The following is an 18,022-nucleotide window of genomic DNA, read 5'->3' as shown; positions in this document are numbered from 1 at the left end:
AGTGGACAAAAGAGCAGCAGGCATATTCGTGCTATTAACTTACTCCTCTTTAAATAGCCTCCATCTTTGCAGTTTCTTACTTGTTGGCATCCAGTTCATCTCACTGAGTATTGATCTCATAACCAAAGCTAGATGTTGCTAGTGGGTAAGTGAATCAGATTCCTCACAACAAAGGAAACTCACCAGAGCTTTAAAAGTTCAAAGTATAAGAGGGTAAAAAGCCCCAAACCTCTTGAGCTATGCCTGCTAGGAAAAGATGCCTTTCTCTGGGAACAAGGGAAAAAAATAATCCCTGTATCTCAAGGAACAATCAGACAGACACAAACCCACATAACATTACAAAATGAAATACTATAGTTTGCTTTTAGTGCCATAAGGTCATAGGTGCAAAAGGAATCATGAATGTGTGGCATTTATTTTCATTGCAAATACACACACTCAGCTGCCCTACTCAACTCTTACAGAAGAGAAGTCTTCAATCAAAGGTCACTCAACAGTGACTTCTTCTTGCAAGCTGCTTTACTCCATGGCTGCAGGAACCAAGGAGTCTGGCTTTCCACAACCAACATCCAGATATGCTAACCAACAGCTTGCTTTTTGTTTTCAGTGAGTTTATAATTTAGAAAGGAGAAACCCAATAGCATATCAGAAAATGGACTTAAAGAACTTTTGTTTTGAGTTTACACTATGAAGTTTGCTTGGATGCCAACTGGCATTGGCCCAGTGCGTACGAACTGAAAGGAAACACCCTTCCTCTTGGGATACTAGTCCCATACATTATAAAAAAAATGAATAGTTGTTCCTTGGTTACCAAGGACCTGAGGCAGTCAACCCTCATTGTTATCTTGTAGCAGCACAGTATGCTTGGGCCTTCAGCAAAGGGAACAGTCGCTAGGAATTTGCTGCATCAGAGCAAGTTTATAAAGTGCCAGCACACGAATGTGCTGGTACAGAGCAGTCCCCTAGTATAGCTGCACAGACAAATCCCACAGTTAGTTGGTCAAACACAGAGTCTGGATTTTACTACAACCATTTATGTTTCCCCAGTAAAAGTTTGTGATGTGAATAGTTTATTTCCTGCTGGAGAAAAAGCTAGTAACTTTAAATAAATTCTAACCTCACTCCTTGTCTATCCATTGCTGCCTTTCCTATATGAAGGCCAGGCTTCAGGAGGAAGTTACAGGTCAAATTAATGCCCACAGTCACAATGTGGTGTAGCCAGTGTGGGGACTCCTACTCCCACACAAAATGACCTTTTCTTGGTTTAGCTTACATTACTGCAAAAACCCTGATCTAGTTGAGGATGTCCCTGCTTACTGCAGGGGAGTTGGACTAGATGACCTTTGGAGATCCCTTCCAACCCAGTGCATTCTATGATTCTATGATAAAAAGGATTTCGTCTAAACTAATGAAAACCTTAAGCCAGACCCATGCCAAGAATAGTCTGACACTTTAATTGTCTTAGCAAAACACAGCAGCAAAACATTTGTAGAACACATGTAACTCAGAGCAAAAAGCTGGCCCCACACTGCATCCCTCCCCCTCCTCCTCCAAGGGGGAAATGATCATTGCTGTCCCTCCAATGGCTTCTAGCCTGTGAGTTTTCACCAAGGGTCCACTCAGAAACCATAAAACCTCTGAACAAAAAGGTTAGGTCAGGACAGCAGTGCAATGATACAAGCCCATGCCAGGCTCTGTGTCTGTGCACTGTCTATGCTCACAGCCAAACCACTATTCTTGAGAAAACTCCCTGATAAAGCTCTGATGCACTGAACCACTTTGTGCATCTTAGGAAGAGAGCTGACACGCTTCCCTCCCCCCTAGAGCAGGAGTGCACTACAGGGAGAACCCTGATGACACCTGAAGCTGTGTGTTCTACCAGATACATGAAACCATGATGTGAACTTTTCATAGAAAGAGATGAAAGAAACCTTATTTTTCCTTATGTTGAAGATGGATCATTTAAATTTCCCTGCATGGCTTGCCAGTTCTTGAAAGCTGTTTCTTCTTACTCCCTGTAAGCCTGATTCCTTGACTGCTGACAGTTAGAATGAGTGGAGGGAAGTCAGAAGTGTAACACGGTTTTTGTTGAGCAAATAAGAGAAATGCAGTTCACCTTTTTTTTTTTTTATCACAAAGGATTATAAAATACCAAACTGCTGCAAAAAATTTTAATGAAAAGTGGCAACATAATAATCTACTGTGGTAAATTAGGACAGGGTAGTAAGTGATTACACAAAAGTCCATTTGTGGCAGAGACAGCAGGAGGGAGAATTCTCCCCTTGTCCAATCTTTCAAAAGCACAGGTTTTGTACACGCTCACTGATACAGTGAGCTCCCTAACAGGGATCCTTTGATCTTCTCCATTAAATAGTTCTTGTGGACTTACTCTGAACTTGGTAAGAAGGAGAAATGCCATTGTATGAAATAACGATGATAAAATAGTACTAACCTGTACACTCATATCTTTCAAATATGGAAATAGCTGTGATAGTTTGGTCTTCAAGTGGTATTTTAAAAGGCTTTTTTATTGTTTATCTAAAGTACCTATTTCTTACTCTCATAATACATGGGAATCAAAACAAATCCAGACTCATTGAAGAGATGCTACATAAGCCTCAATCAAGACAAACACACTCTACTTAGCAGCTCAAACTGTATCCATACCTGTACTTGTGGGTTTGGATGCTCTTCCCTTAGGGACTGGCAGCAACAGTAATTCCAAAGATTGTGGTGGAGTTGCTTTCTCTTGCTTTATCTCCGAAAGCTGCAGGGGCTCCTCAGCCACCAGTGATTTCTTCTTCTCAGCCAACAGGGTTCCTGCAGCCCTTGCAGCAACCTCCTTGAGAAGGGCAGCTGAAGAGGTCATGGAAGCCAGAGAAAGGAAAGAACTAGCTGGAGGTGGGTGCTCCTGCCCAGGAGTCATGCTTCTTTCACTCACTTTCTTAGATAAAGCTGCTAATGTGGAGCTGGCTGACTGAGAACTAAAAGGTGAAGAAAAGGATTCAAATCTTATAGTGTCTTCAGTCCTTGAGAGAGATTTGTCCTGCAGAACAGCATTGGCCGCAGCTTTCAGTTTCAGGATAGCTGAATCAGGGGACAAACCACAGGTGGTGGTTGAGTTTGGCAACCACTTACCTTGATTCCATATAAAGTGACTACTTGCATTGTATTGGTCACTTTGTTCCTGTTTCACAGCAAGCTTTCTGGCAAGAACACTTAGTTGCTGGGCGTGATGAGCAGCAGGTGGAGAGAAGGAGACATTTGAGCCAAGATTTACAGGAGACTCAACTCTGCCATTGACTGCAACAGCAGCATCCAGCTTGAGGGAGCCAGCCTCCAGCAGCCGCCTCAGGTTACTGCTTAGTGGCTTATTTGGACCAGCAGGTTCTTCATCACACAAAGATGACACATCAGGAGAAAGGTGCTCTTTGCTCTGTAATGTGTCTCTTGGTGCCTCATTTTCAATGGATCCTAGCTCTGCTGTGTTGCTGCTAGGAGTTGCACTTCCCAAAGAAGTATCTGGGGAAGCAGACTGCTCCTGGATTCTATCCTCAAGAGACAATTTAAAGTTCTCCTGGACTTCTCCATATGATGCTTCTGAAGGAGTTTCTGATGAATTTCCAAACCAGCGTTCTTCTTCACTGAGTTCACCTTCCACTTCTTCCTGTCTGGTACCATCTGTGTGGAACCAAGAACAGCAGTATTATTCCCAGATCTATATAATTTCTTAGGATGAAATATGCATGACTCTCCTCAATACTTACCTAATACCCCCTATAGTGCATGGACTTGGCATTAGCCTGGATTGAGTGACCAGAAAAGCTTTTTGAAAATGAGGAAGTCTGTCTTTAAAGACAAAAACATGCCAAGCCTGTCATCTTTCAGTCAGTAAAACTAAAGCAGCTAAAATTGCAACAAGACTTAATAAATATTCATATATTGCAAATATTTCATTATTAGCAGGCTGTACATCCTGCAAAATATGACAAACTCTGTGGTATAAAGCATGGCTTCAAACAGCCCAGAAATTACTGGATACTTGTGTAAAGACACAGGCAGGCCTTCAAAAGCAGATCAGGTGTGTAGCTATTCAAAGTAGTTTCTTCCAGTGACTTGAAATCTCAGCCCAATCCTGCAGTGACCCCTATCTAAAATAAAATACAATTTGTACTGATAACACACAATTGCTTCCTGGGTAGCTGAGATGCCTAACACATGAATGCAGGCTAAAGCTCTCACCTCTCCAGCTGTTTGGGAAAGGAGCATCATACACACAAAAATAATCTTTGGCATGTTCTCCTCTTATATAGCCACTATTTGCTCTTTATTTGCTTGTCACTCTTCATTAATGCTGAGGTTTTAAAGACCATCCTAAACTAAACTTAGTTTGGCTGAAAAGTATTGGTGTCAAAGCAGTTAGTCACATTTTCTTCTCTCCTGTACCTGTGACACATGGAGTCTCTCCTGAGACCCAGCTGACAGTGTTTAAAGCACTGTGACACTGAGTTGCTCTTCTTTCTGATCCGGATTCCAAGTCATATAGACACAAGCAAGGGTTTTTTTGCAGATCACATTGGCCAGTCAGAAGGTAGTTAAGAAAAACAGCAATGCTAGAATTAAATTCTTCTGTCAGATACCTCTCAGATTTCTTGCTTTTAAAGTTCCAAGGATCTTTGTAACCATACTACAGCAAAACAGAAGGACTTAATACAACCCTTCACCAGCAGGCTAAAAATAAACGTGCATGATAGGTACTGCATCAATGATCTATGTAGTATTCCCAGATTCCCTATTTAATTCCAGAAAATTAGGAAACTTGGAGAGAAATGAATAAAAACTTCAGTTTGTATTATTGCATTGATCCAATGAATTTCAAGAGGAAAACCTCAGCTAAATGTATCATGAGTGCAGCGATACCAACATACACTCTGGAAGTGAAGACTTATTTTTCACATTTATACAGACTATCAGGAACAATCCCTCACAACTAAGTTTCATTTTACTCAAAACCCTTTGGAAAAAAAAAAATCACCAGTGTTTGAAGAGCCCACCTTAAAACTGTTCAGTTACCTTAGCTTAGTAACTCAGAAGAGGGCTAGCAACTTTCCTATTCAAAACAGACAGAAGCCAAGCAAAACCCAAAGCACTTACCTACAATTATTTTGGTATTATCCAATCTAACATCACAGACACAGCAAGATTCCCAATAACATGAGCACAAAGACCAACACCATGCACATTCAAATACAGCAGATAGATGGCAATCAGCTAAGCCAGCATTTACGCAGGTTAAAGGAGAACTGAATGTAGCCCCTTTTCCCCCATGACCATCAAAAAATAACTTGAGGCATGCCTGTACAATTGGGTGTGCTCAGATGAGAGAGCCATCTGCTTATCCCTGATGCAAGTAAGTTCTGGATTTCCAGACAAAAAAGCATCTTACTGCACTTTACCTGAACTGGTACACCAAGAGCAGGGCACATCCTCTGGGACATAGACTAGAGCTGCCAACACCACACAGCTTCTGAGTGTGAGCTAGCCTGCATTCTCCCACTTACATCCACATGTCTGCTTACATTTGCCTTCTTTACAACAGCCCCTCCTCTCCCCACAAACCTACTCTGTGTCTCTACTCCCCATCCACAAATAAGGAGAAGAAAATTGCATTTTAGTTCACTCAAAGTCATCCAAAAAAATCACAGTTTGAGAGATGTTTAAGTGCAAACGGTTATGAAAGGAAGTGGGTTTCATTTTTAGAGAAATCTCCAGCTTACTGAACCCCCAAACTTCTTTGTCCCTTGACATGTGCCTCTATCCTTAAGACTGATATGTTTCCTAATTGCAACCAGCCTTTAAATACCATTTAATAACACTGGTTTACAAATCTCTCATTCTTGTTTATCCTACTTGCACATGAAATTAATTGTTCATTCTCACCTGCAGCAGTTTTTGCTCCAACCACAAAAGCAGTATCTTATGTATATTTTTAATATCTATCCCTCCTCTCTAGAGCTGACATCTCAGGGAACACTCACAGTAAGTGAGGAACAGGACACTCTAAGTTGATGGTAAGGATGAGGGTGAGAAGAACTACATCTGCTATGGTAGAGCTGCCGTGCAGCTTCCTTCAACAGTAACATAACTGCCCTGTGCCTGGAACCAAAAAAATAAAGTAGCGATAGCAAGAGAGACGGACACAGGGTACAGATCACCTTTCTTTTTCCAGACATGCATAATCTCCATTGGTCCTGGCTATCTGAAGAGCAGCCACCACCAACTACTGACAGGGAGCAGCAGCAGGGCAGCACTTTGCATTTAAAGGTTTGCTCCCAAGTCCAGATTTGCCTGCTTTTGGGTAAGGTGGCGAGAGCTCCCCCTCCTGTTGCCAATCTACCTGTGACCACTCTCCATAACAAACAGCAAATTTCTTCTGCAGTATTTCTACCCCAAAAGCCAGCTAGATTTTTTCTTTCCCCACCAGTGCCCTTTCTTTCTGTACTAGAAACCAGACCTCTAACTGCTGGCACAGTTCTAATTTTCCTCTTCTCAGTAATTCCCTCAGTGGCTGCAGCACCAAGTCCACTGCATTTTAAGGCTGTAAGGTTAATGCTGAAAAAGCCAGCATCAGTGTCTTATCACGAGCTCAGTCAAGCCTCCTTTTTAACAGTAGTGAACTGGGTTAGAAGCATAACAGTGCAGCCTGGCAATTTCATTTCTAAGCAGAGTTGCCACTCAAGGCCTTCAGGGCAGGATTTTAATTCACACTGACTTGTGAGCCTCTGAGTTTGAACAACCTTGAGAAATTCCTGAAGAAATCAGCCCAACAGAGCAACTTTCCTATGATTTCAAATCAGATAAAACTCTTCCTCAAAAGAGGTTCATGGGACACCCTGACAGGTTTGTCTAAAACAGGAGACAATCTCCATATGCCTGTCAAACTTCAGCTGTATTTCACATCTGTGGTAGAAGATCTGCAGGACATGTTTTCCTTTTCCCTCACAACACAACCAAGGAGCTCCAATGAGAAAGCTTGGAATAGAAATGTACATCTAAATGTCTTCTCTCCACCATAAACATACCTTAGTTTGTTATTACAGAATTCCTAATGAACATTGGGCAGCCTGAAAAGCTAAATGTGGGTAAGAAACCACATGAAACTTGCAAAGCAGGAAAAGTTAACTTCAGAGCTAGAGGCAAATTCTCACTGACTTCATTTGGAATGAGGTCTGGCTGGGAATCACACCAACTTTTACTGAGTAACTGCTCATCAGATTGCCTCTTCTCAACATAATTCAAGAGTCAAAACTTGTCAATGCTTCTCCTTCCTGATTTCCATGACACTTCTGAAAGGAGAACCACTTCCCAAACCATTTGCCATTGGCAGAGGCTAATGAAGTCACAAGTGTCCTGCATGCTTTGGTATTATCCCATCACACAGCACCCAGGAGCATCACACAAGCACTTCCCACTCCTGTCAGCAGTGACAAAAGGCACCAAAGCACTGTTGGGTGATTACTGCCCCTGATGCAGCTCAAAATCAAACAATCTCTGGCAAAGGCTCAAATGGGTGTAGAAGCACTGTTTGGAAAAGTGCCAATTTCTCTCACTTGCCCAGTCATCTGCTTGTTTTCAGACATGGACAAGTTCTGTTTCCTCTTCAAGAGATCGGTTTGACAGACAAATGTTATTGATCTCTAAGTATGTTATTTCACTTGATGAGCATCTGCTCTTCTCCTTAAGAGGGTGATTAGAATTTGCCCTCGACATCAATAGAAATGTAAATAGAAATATAAACTTGCCCAAAGTACTTGTATCTGAAAACTGAAAAAGACAAACGTGTTTCTTGATTTATATACTGAACCACCCAACTCAAACCCTGGAAACTTTCACAGTACCCATTCCTCAAAGTGGCATGTGTGAGATGATCAGCAGCACACAGAAATTACAAGTGTCCAAGCTGTGGCACCGAGCAACAGACAAGGGGAGTGAAAACCTGACTGAAAGAACACCATTTGGCTACAGGGAAGGAACCCACCTCAGACGGAGTGAGTTTTCTGCTAAGAAAGACAAAATTTCACTCGAACCACTCAGACCAATGTTCAAGAACTTCAATACAGCATTAACATTGCAAATCCATATGCTATAGTGATATGAAACATGTAAAAATTGTAAGAGATTACAGAACGAAAACTAAAACAAGTATCAAGATAAGGTAGAAGTAAAGTAATTTCAAAGAAATGTGCACATATAATCACCGATGAGATAAATTAGGTAAGATCACCCCAACTTCAGCAGTTAGATGTCAAGACAAATCTGGGAATCTACAGGACAAGGATTTAAAGAGATAGGAGAGACAAACCTCATTTTTATTATCTTGATATTGAGTATCTTGAACTATGTAAGGACTTCAGATATGATAATTCAAATTTGTGTCAACCTACACAAAGTTACAGTTGCATTTGTTGGATATTTGGCAGCCATCTTCCTAATTTGTTGTGCCAACAGTTTATCTTATTCCATCTCTAATGCCTATCACAAACCATTCTCTGTATTATCTTATACTGAACACTCTACACAGGCCTACTGAAAGAGCAGGATTAAGTGATAGGTTTACACTGGGGAACTGAGGAGCTCTGCAAAGATACCTACAGAATTTAAAAGGATGCATTAAACTTAAATGAAGCAGGAAGCCATCCATAAGGAGTTCTGAAGAAACACAGACTGACTCAGATGAGCAGTCAGTTTAAGGCCAGGTAAATAGGCAGATGCATCAGAAATAAGGCAGAGACAACATCTCAGCAGCCTAGAACTTAGCCTCATGTGAATTTTATCACAAATATCAAGGAAAGGGGAGTGACTGAAGGGAAGCAGCAGCTGACAACTGAGAAGGCACCGACAACTGTAAAGGTATTTAACTGGTCATGGAAATGGAAGAGGTGAGACATAGTAAACTGGTGTGCTCATATTTGGCTTCCAGCACGGTATCCCATGTCCTGTTTGTGTTTTTAGAACTCTCAAACAAGGATTAGGGATCAGGCTATAGGCCAAAATTCACTCTTCCCTCAGCCTACCTTCTCTTTACAGATGCTGTAACCTGAGTTCCATCATGACTGCTACCATCAAGCATCATAACCAACTAAGAAGAGTTTCCCATCACATGATGGCTGCACATTCAGGAATAGAACAGACCCACCATCTCTGTCTAGTGACAATCAGCCAACTTACACCCTAAAGAAGTGAAACACAGTAGAACGTTCACTTCTTCCAGCCAAACTCAGTAAGCACCATTGGTATGGAAGCCTTGAAATTTGCCAGAGACTGGTTGCTAGCCACTCTAGGATAAATGCTTTCAGTGGAACAAGGGCAGCAGAAGCCATACTGGAGAAGCTCCAGGATGAAATTAGAGGAGGGGAACTTGAAGTCCTAACTGCAAATGGCACATTCAGTGAGAACTATCAGCCACAGAAGCGTGACATCAGACCAGATAATAGAGAAGAGAAAAGAATGAAGGTGCTTAAGGACTGGACAGAGTACATATTTTAGGTAAACTGCATACGCTGTGTGAGTGCATCATTTTACCAATGGCAAAAAATAATTACAAGAGATCACTTGCTAATATCACGTGTGAATTTTCAATTCACGTTGTCTCTGGGTGTCAGCTCCACACAAACCCTTGTTAATATTACAACCAGGTACTACAGAAAGCCACACACAGAGGCCTAAAAATGGCAGTCCTATACAGGGACTCTGTTCCATGCTATCCTCTATAAATTGCTCATTGTGGCTGCCTACAAACTACCCTTTCTGTATTCAGATTGGGCTTTAAGTGTCTTAAATAAAAAAGAGTGGTGGTCATTTCTTTGGGCTGAGCAACCTTTGTGTGTTCCCACAGCCACCATGTGGATATGTGTGCTGTGGGACTACCCCAGAGAAGCTGGGCACACTGTGCAGACATCGCAGAGGCTCCACCTCCGAAAAACACTTGCAGCCACATCTGATTAGACTATACATCCTGCAGCTATTTTCCCACAGGGATGCTTGCAAGAAAATCATGATTTTAATAAAGTCACAAAAGCCTGCCTTAACTCCTTTTATTATATCAACAGCAGCAAATAAAACTTAAAAGTCATGGTTACATAAACAGTCATGTGCTAGAGTGCCCTCAGTCCCCCATTTTCCCTTCATGATTTCTGTGACCTATAATAGGTAAGCAGCACAGGAAGTCACTGTTCTCTTTGAATGGAATTTCTGGCTCACTCACTTATCAACGGGATGATTATTCAACTCTTGACCTCATCACAAAATGGTCTAGCAGTGTGGCTGGTGTTTGAACCAAATTTCTCTACTGCAGTCTGACCTAGAGAGAGCAGCACAGCTGCAAGAAGGAACTGCCAAAAAAGCCAAAGCTCTTCTGTTCTTTCCTTCTCCCCTGTGTTTAAGATGTGTGAGAATACTCACACAATTAGACAGGAAAAGAAGCCCTAGGTAGGACTACGTATTTCATCTCCACATCTTCTAAAATAATGATTTTCCTAACTGGAGGGAAGGAGGAAAGGGGGAAAGAAAGGCACAGCTTTTAAAGACAAGGCATATATCCTCTACTTTTATCCTGAACGTAAAGAGACTTTGAAAAAAAAAACACTTACAAGAAAATCCCAGAATATTCACCTAGTCATTCCTCTTGTAGTGCTTCTTTTAAAAAGGGCTCCAAGGTGAACAAGATCAGAGGAAGTTAATTACCTTGCAGTAACTGGAACTCTTCAAGATGCTTTGTCTGTGTGCACAAACAACTGTGAATGTGCAGAAGTAAGGTGCTTTCCAGTTTGTCAGCTGCTAGACAACCTCTAAATGTATGTACAGCACCTCAGTTTCCTCCCAGAGGCAGAACCCAGGTATGATGGACTCTTCCAAGGAAGAAGGAAGCAGGATGGATTACTGGCAAAAGCTTGTCACAGACAACATAAAACTGCCTTTACCTCCTTTCCCTCAAAGGACAAGATTTTTTTGATAGATGGGAAACAGAGACAATGGCTTTTTATTTTCAGCCACATGCCCCAGAATAAAAATGTCAACTGAGTTTCATTACCTGCCAAAAGATCCTGCTTTTACTAGCCAAGTATCCATGGAAGAGGACAGAAATACGTGGTTTCTCCTGAAGTGAGCTGTCACTACTTGATGATGGTTCTCAGGGCTGTCGACAGGCCACAAGATAGGACCTTACAGTGACAACTCTTAGCTCCCCCAAAACAAGCTCTTCAAAAGATAACTCCTAGTACAATTGGTGTTTGACGTCTTGCCTCCAGGAAAGATTAACTATTCTTCTCCTCTAGGCAAGAGGTTATAGTTAGCAGCTATGAGATTAGTATTTGATAACCATTGCTCCCACTGGGACTCAAGAGATTTTAAGCACCAAGTGAACAGGCACTGCCTTAGAATGCAGTTAGAAGACACTGTTAAGCTGTCAAAAGCTCAAGACTGACAGAAATGGTGGACCTGTGCCCTCTCTTACATTTGCTCTGTTGTTTGACTGCTTGGTAACCCAATTTTAACTCACTAATTTGGCAGAAAACTGCTCATTCTGACAAGAAACGAGATTAAAACTGATGTGAAGGAATGGGGAAGCAGCAGGAGTCAATGATCTCAGCCACCTATCTCCCAAGGTCCATTGAACACAAAGCATAATACCTCTTGCCAGTGAAAAACATCGGAGGACTCTCCATCTCATTCCAAACCTCAACAATACTACACCCCTCAGGTCACAGCTGACCCTTGGAGTCAGGATGGGTCACAGCAGTCATTAGTATGAAGGCTGTTTCAGAAGCCTTAACTGGGACATCTGCAGCTGGGATGGCCACCACAGACTCTTCCGATACTAATTACTCTTCTCTAGAACTCATTGGGAGTGCCTTTCTGGGAGAAGAAAAGACCTGAAGACCCAGAAAAAGACCTTAACAGCGAGGCCCACTAATCAGCACACCTGAAAGTAGCTGGGCAGAGCAGCACATCTTAGCATATCATACATCTGTATAACAATGTTGCATACGTGTATAGCAACACAGGCATACCTGTCTCACTGCAATTTACAATCACTTTGTTCTAGCTTGATTTTGCCACTGTTTGAGGCTCAGGGAGCTGAAGGACTTGAGGCATCTGCAGAGCACACATGGCCTTAGAGGAAGGGAATATTGTTCAAGACCAAAAAACACCATTAAAGCTTTCATCAGCTGACTTGACCAATACCTGCAACTCCTGGAGAGAAGGTAGACAAAGACAGCTGATTTTTGATTGAGGTTTTCCGAAGAAACAACTATCTCAGAAGTCAGCTTACACTGCAAACGCTCACTAGTAGCCCCAAGACAGATTCATAAAGCACATAAAGTGTCAGTATAACAACAGAAAATCATGTTCCTTACAAAACATTTTGTGGTATTGATGTTCTTCTTGCAATACTTTTATGAGACTGAGCAAAATACCACTGCCATCCTTATTGAACATTTCTTCCACAGGCCCTTGTGAACATCCTGTAATAATCTTTAGCTGAGTTTGGGCACACCTTTCATGAAGTACACAACAGTGATCAGGCTGATATATAAACTAAAGGAAAACTGCCAGCTGAAAATCTGCAGTCTGTACATTGTCATATCGTATCTTTTGACTGATGAAAACACAACATGATAAATCATTTGCAATAAAATCACTTTTTTTAGGCAGCAACTTCTGAGCTGGATTCATGTCCCTTATCAGGAATTTCAAGCATCCCCAAGTCCTTTAAAACCAGCTATGATATCAGGTTAAGACTCCAATAGAGTACTATAAATTTGAGGACAAACTAAATATGCAGGAGTTCAACTGTTATTACCACAGCTCCATCTGAAAGGGGAATCAGCTGTAACAACTTTTGATGAAGTGGTCCATGCACAAGTCTACCTAGAGAGATTCCCTGCATCTGAGTGATAGTGTACCACCTACATCAGAACACATTTTCCATGTTCAGCACAGTGATCAGAAATTCTGCCTTTTCTTATTTACAAGGAAGTTTAAAAACTCCTTAAAATAATGATTCCTAGTTTTGTTTATAATGAATAATTTATATTTTTTTTTGCTTAGCTTTTCTTATAATTACTCCCATTTGGCTTTCCCTAGGTAGATATCCATGGCAATACACTATTGCAACGAGAAAGTATCAAACGTCAAAAGGTAATAGGGATGTTGGTACATCCAAAATAACAACAGTTCAACATTATTCTCAAGACTTCTATTATCCTTAGTATATAGAATCAAGATCTATCATCTCATCTTACTTCATAAAGGAAAGGAGATACTTTAAGATTTCCCACCACGTGCCCTCATAGGAAATGAAACTCCAAGGAATTCGAGCAACCAATCTGGTAAAGCTGGCTACAAGAAGATCTCTAAATGAGAGATCTTACTTTTGAGTCTAGATCAAATTATCGTGGGAGATAATCACATGAATGCCAAATGGTCAGTAGAACAATCCATAATATTTCAAAGCCATCTTTTAATGACAACTATCTCCATGAATGAGAAAAGATTTTACTCCTTTGGCAGGTCATTAACGAAATCTTCTTTGAATAGCTGCTTATGGAACACAGAGTTAGTGCCTCCATTAGGAAACTCTAAGCAGAAACACAAAACTGCCTTATCTGAAACACAGCCTATCTGCAAAGCAGAGGCTCAGTTACTCATTTCCAAATGGCTACTTGCATTGCACTAGTGTGATTCTAGGTCACAGACTTCTATTGTATATTTGAGGTAGATGTCAAAATACAGTTGTTTTTTTTATTTTACAAAAGGAAAGAGACAGAAGGAAGGAGAAGCCATGGTCAGACTATGAGCTCAAGCAATGATGTAACTCAGCACTCTCAATCTATCATCATACAGTGCCATTTAGGTGTTATAGAAGAAAGGGGTACAAGGAATATCCATCACTTTGGCAATTTTCCTATGTTGCGCGCTGACGTAGAAAAGACATGAAAGAAAGAGTTACATTCTTAACTCTAATTGTGCCTATTCCCTAGATCATCACAAAAAACGAAGAAAAGGGAAAAAAAAAAAGGGCAGAGTGAAAAAGAAACCAAGAAACCTCTTGTGAGTAATTTATATCCTGTTTTCCCTCCAACTTAAAAAGGTCGTCTTGATGGAATCGTGGAGTTAGGCACTAAGAGTCAAATGAGAGTCATGGGAAGTAAAGAGGACAAAAACAAAAAAACTCTTGAACCGAAATAGTGGAAGCATGTTAGGTGATATTTTATTAAGTAAGGCTCAGATATCTTAAATCTAGAAAGGGAAAATCGATCAGTCATGGCGCAGAGGTAAGGTGGGCCTCAACAAACAGGGCTCAAAGTTTAAAGAGAGGAGGATACCTCCAGTCGCGCTAAATTTCTTTCTGGCATTGAAAAATTCACTGTTTTTGCTTTTTGGTGCTGTGATTCGAAATCTCACGTGTCTTTGTGCACAAGAGAACAAAAAGAAGGGGGCCTAAAGATTATGGTAATAAGCGAGGATCACACTTTCTGCTGGACTGGTTGGTTCATGGGAACATTCACTTAAAAGTGAATTTTAAAAATTTCCGTCAATTGGGACTATGTCCTGTGGTAGTCCAACAAGGTTTTTTGGGGCTCCCAAACTCATCCAGACCAGCATATAAATAACTGGGGAAGAACGCCCACCTATCAAGGTTGTGCAATGTAGAAGGAGCTCTATCCTCACACAAGGCAAGAGACCCCCCCTGCTGCGCAGAGGTGCATAAACTTTGATATGATGTGTGTGAGTTCTCATATTACTGTAAAAATTTCACTTTTTGGAATGATTGATCTACTGAATGAAACAGGGAAGGAGGAAAAAAAAAAAGAAAAGAACTACAGTAAGGTATGCTTTGGAATTGATTTGTAATCTGCTCACTTTAAAAATGTTTGGTAATACTCAAAATAACAAATCACCCTTGGTGGTTCCCAGATATCCCATTTATTGACAAAAACTCTCATGCATGTCAGTTATTATTGAGCTACTTCTATTTAGATAAAAAACTGCTAGGTGCTCTTAGGTGCCTTCATCAGAACAACCAAAGGGCAAAAGTGTCAGATCTATAACATTAAACAAGAGGAGCCATGCACAAAACCTGACCATGACCCTCCCACGCATGAAGATAGGCTGCGTGAGAAAGACTGTACTTACGACCTCCTGTTGAGACTTGCGGAAGCTCAGGAGAGGGACACCTAGAAACAACAATAAAGCATCTCTTCAATGTGCACCTGTGAAAAAGTCTATGGCACTCTGCAAGGCCCAAAGGCACCAATGCCAAGTATCAGCCTACCTACCGAAACCAAGTCATAAAAAAAGATGTATAGGCAACAGGTGAATTCCCATCCACACCAGGCTCCCATCTCGCTCAACGGAGCAGGCAATAATGCCCAAAAGGTTCGGGCTGTAGCTATTGAATCATGAGCAAGAACACCTCAAAGTTATACCCTCAAAAAATATAGGTGTTGCCGCAAGAAAATAACACATTATATTTGCTATGACCAGGTCTTTTAAAAAAAACCACACGGGGGATGGCGGAAGGCTCCACTCTCCAACAGCAAAAAACATTTTAGTCAACCCTATGATCAAACGGCGTAGGGAGCGGAAAGCTGGATTGAAGGGAAGTTGCTCCAAGGGGTCACTAGATCAGGGGACTGGCCTAAGGGGGGATTGCTTAGAAAAAACCGGACTAGGGAAGGCAAAATGTTCAGCACATTATTGGGATCAATTCTCTGTTGCCAACTCTAATCCTAAACACAAATTTGAGGCAAATCAATACCAAACCAAAACAAAAAAAAAAACGCGGAAAGATTCATGTGCATTACACCCCGCCAAGAAAACGTTTGCTCAAGGTTTTAGTTGGTTTGGAGACCTGAAAGGGGGGGGAAAAAAAAAATGAACATTGAACATGTGAAAAATGTTCTTATACTCTACATCAACCTGATAAAAACCACAACTAAAAAAAACAACTGATCTAAAAAAAAGCTCCCAGGGAAAAGGCCAGAGTCTAAATCACCCTTCTGTGGCTTGAGGCTGTTGGGGGTGCCTGATTAGCAAAAGGATGCTGTTCCCAAAAAAAAACTTATTCACCTTAAGGGGGGAAAACCGCAAAAACTAATACAACTTGGAAACCTAATCAAAAAGCTGTGTCAAAATGAAAGACCCCCACACCTTCAAATAAAAACTACACAAAACCCTACACTGGCTGTCATTTAACCAGGCTAAACGAGCAGTCTCTCTGGTGTCCTCCCGTACCCGCCCTCACTAGCCCGGTGTGTAGAGGTGTTGTAGTTACATTTATATGTGTATTGGGTTGTTTAATCATTTAATATTTTTATTGTTTAGTGTGGTTTGTGTTTGGTGTATATCGATTTTATCTTGTGTTAAGAGTTGTGATTTAGTTTAGCGGTGACTTCTTTTTTTTTCACTTAATTTGTGCGTTTGATTTTGTGATTCGGGGTGCACGAAATTTGCATTTTATTATTTATTAGGTGTTTGAATATATCCTCATTTTCCTGTCTTTTTTTAACTGGATATTCGTGGGTATTAGTTTAGTGATTGGGTTTGGTTTTTATATTGTCTTATTTTTTATTTTTATGAGCATTTTTTATCGATTGCCTCGGGTCCTTTCTCCCTCTCCTCCCCCCCCCTCCTCCACCCCCTTCCTCTTCACCATTTCTACCGTTGTTGTTGGTTAGGAGGGAGTGAGGGGGATTTCTTTTTTCTTGCTTTTCTCCTCCTCCCGGTTTGTTGTTTGGTGAGAGGTGTTTTTGGCAGGTTTAACTAGCCAGTGGTTGGGTTTTGGGTGTCTTTCATTCCCTTTTTGGGTCAGTTGGTTGTGTCCCCTAGGGAAAAGTTTGGGGGGGGGACAAAGGCCCTGCACCAGGCCACAGCTCAGCACAGAAGGCTGGTGCGACATTGGATGGCTTTAAACCTGGAAGCTTTTAAGAATTCAGTGTTGGTTTAGTGGTTTCAGGGTGGATGTGAGGGAACTTTGTCTGTAAATCGTTTGTTTTCCTATTTCCAGGGGGCCATAAACCAACTAAACTTCAGTTTGTTGATGTGGGAGTTTCGTTGTTTCTTGTAGCAAATTAGTTTGTTGTTGGCAACAGGGAATGGGGGGGACAATGGGGGCAGAAACTTTGGGCTCCCCCCCTTTCAGGCAAAGGACCCTTTTGGCCGGCTTGGAATTTGGGGGGGACCTTGCAACTTTCTCATACCACTTCCCTTTCTAACCTTTGGCAAGGGGGTGGGGGGGGGGGGGGTACTAATATGTTAGCTTGTGGGGGGTCCTCCCTCTTTGGGTTTAAAAAAATGGTGGGACAGGCAAGCACTCTAAAAATGGAGTTGCCAAATTTTTGAAGGGTTTGGATTTGAAGTGTTTGCCCCATTGAAAATTCTATAGGGCCCACAAAAGGCCCAAGGGGGAACCCTTTGGGCTGCTCTGTTTTTACGTTTGCGAAGGAGGAAGTGTTTGGGAGTCTGTGGCCTAACATTTTGCTGGTTGGGGTTTATGGCTGTGGCTGGGGCTTGCAAGTTTTTGGCATTTCCCAGGGCAATGAAGTGCATTTCGTCGCAGGTAAAGAGTGGAGGGGGGGGACGCTTCTCACTTGCAGCCAGGGTGTCTTGGGGGGAGGTGGCTGGTCCAGGTTGGCAAAGGGCCTTTAATTAAGATGATTGCTGGGCTTTGATGGAAGGCCACTATGGACAGGCAGTTTATAGATGGGGTTTAGCTCAAAAAACTGGACAGGGGGCATGGATTTGGCAAAAAAAATGGAGTGGGGGACCCCACCCAATTTTATCTTGTTACCAAATAAGTGCCCAGGATTAGAAAACAAAAGCTCTTTTTTTTTTTTTTTCTTCCTGTCTTTCTGGGGTCATTAACAAAAAATGTGATTTAAAGAAAAATGGAGACTACTCATGTTTTACTGGCAGTTTTGGCTGTGGAGATTTCTATTCACAGCACTGGAGGGTTTGG

At 41.6% G+C, this 18,022-nt stretch overlaps 1 protein-coding gene across 1 annotated transcript in view; it reads right to left on the bottom strand.

Annotated features, from left to right (window-relative positions):
- Positions 1–17,613, bottom strand: part of LOC128975378 (zinc finger protein 827-like) — a 29,169-nt gene extending 11,556 nt beyond the window's left edge. Inside the window, exons 1-2 of the mRNA XM_054392240.1 lie at positions 17,499–17,613; positions 2,668–3,681 (exon numbers count right to left, since the gene is read on the bottom strand). Of these exons, the coding sequence (XP_054248215.1) occupies positions 2,668–3,681; positions 17,499–17,613 (1,129 nt within the window). The remainder of the gene's footprint in view (positions 1–2,667; positions 3,682–17,498) is intronic.
- Between the last annotated feature and the right edge of the window lie 409 nt (positions 17,614–18,022).

The sequence above is a fragment of the Indicator indicator genome, chromosome 25, assembly GCF_027791375.1.
Source record: "Indicator indicator isolate 239-I01 chromosome 25, UM_Iind_1.1, whole genome shotgun sequence".
Taxonomy (NCBI): Eukaryota; Metazoa; Chordata; class Aves; order Piciformes; family Indicatoridae; genus Indicator; species Indicator indicator.
This window is presented reverse-complemented; position numbering and strand designations above follow the sequence as displayed.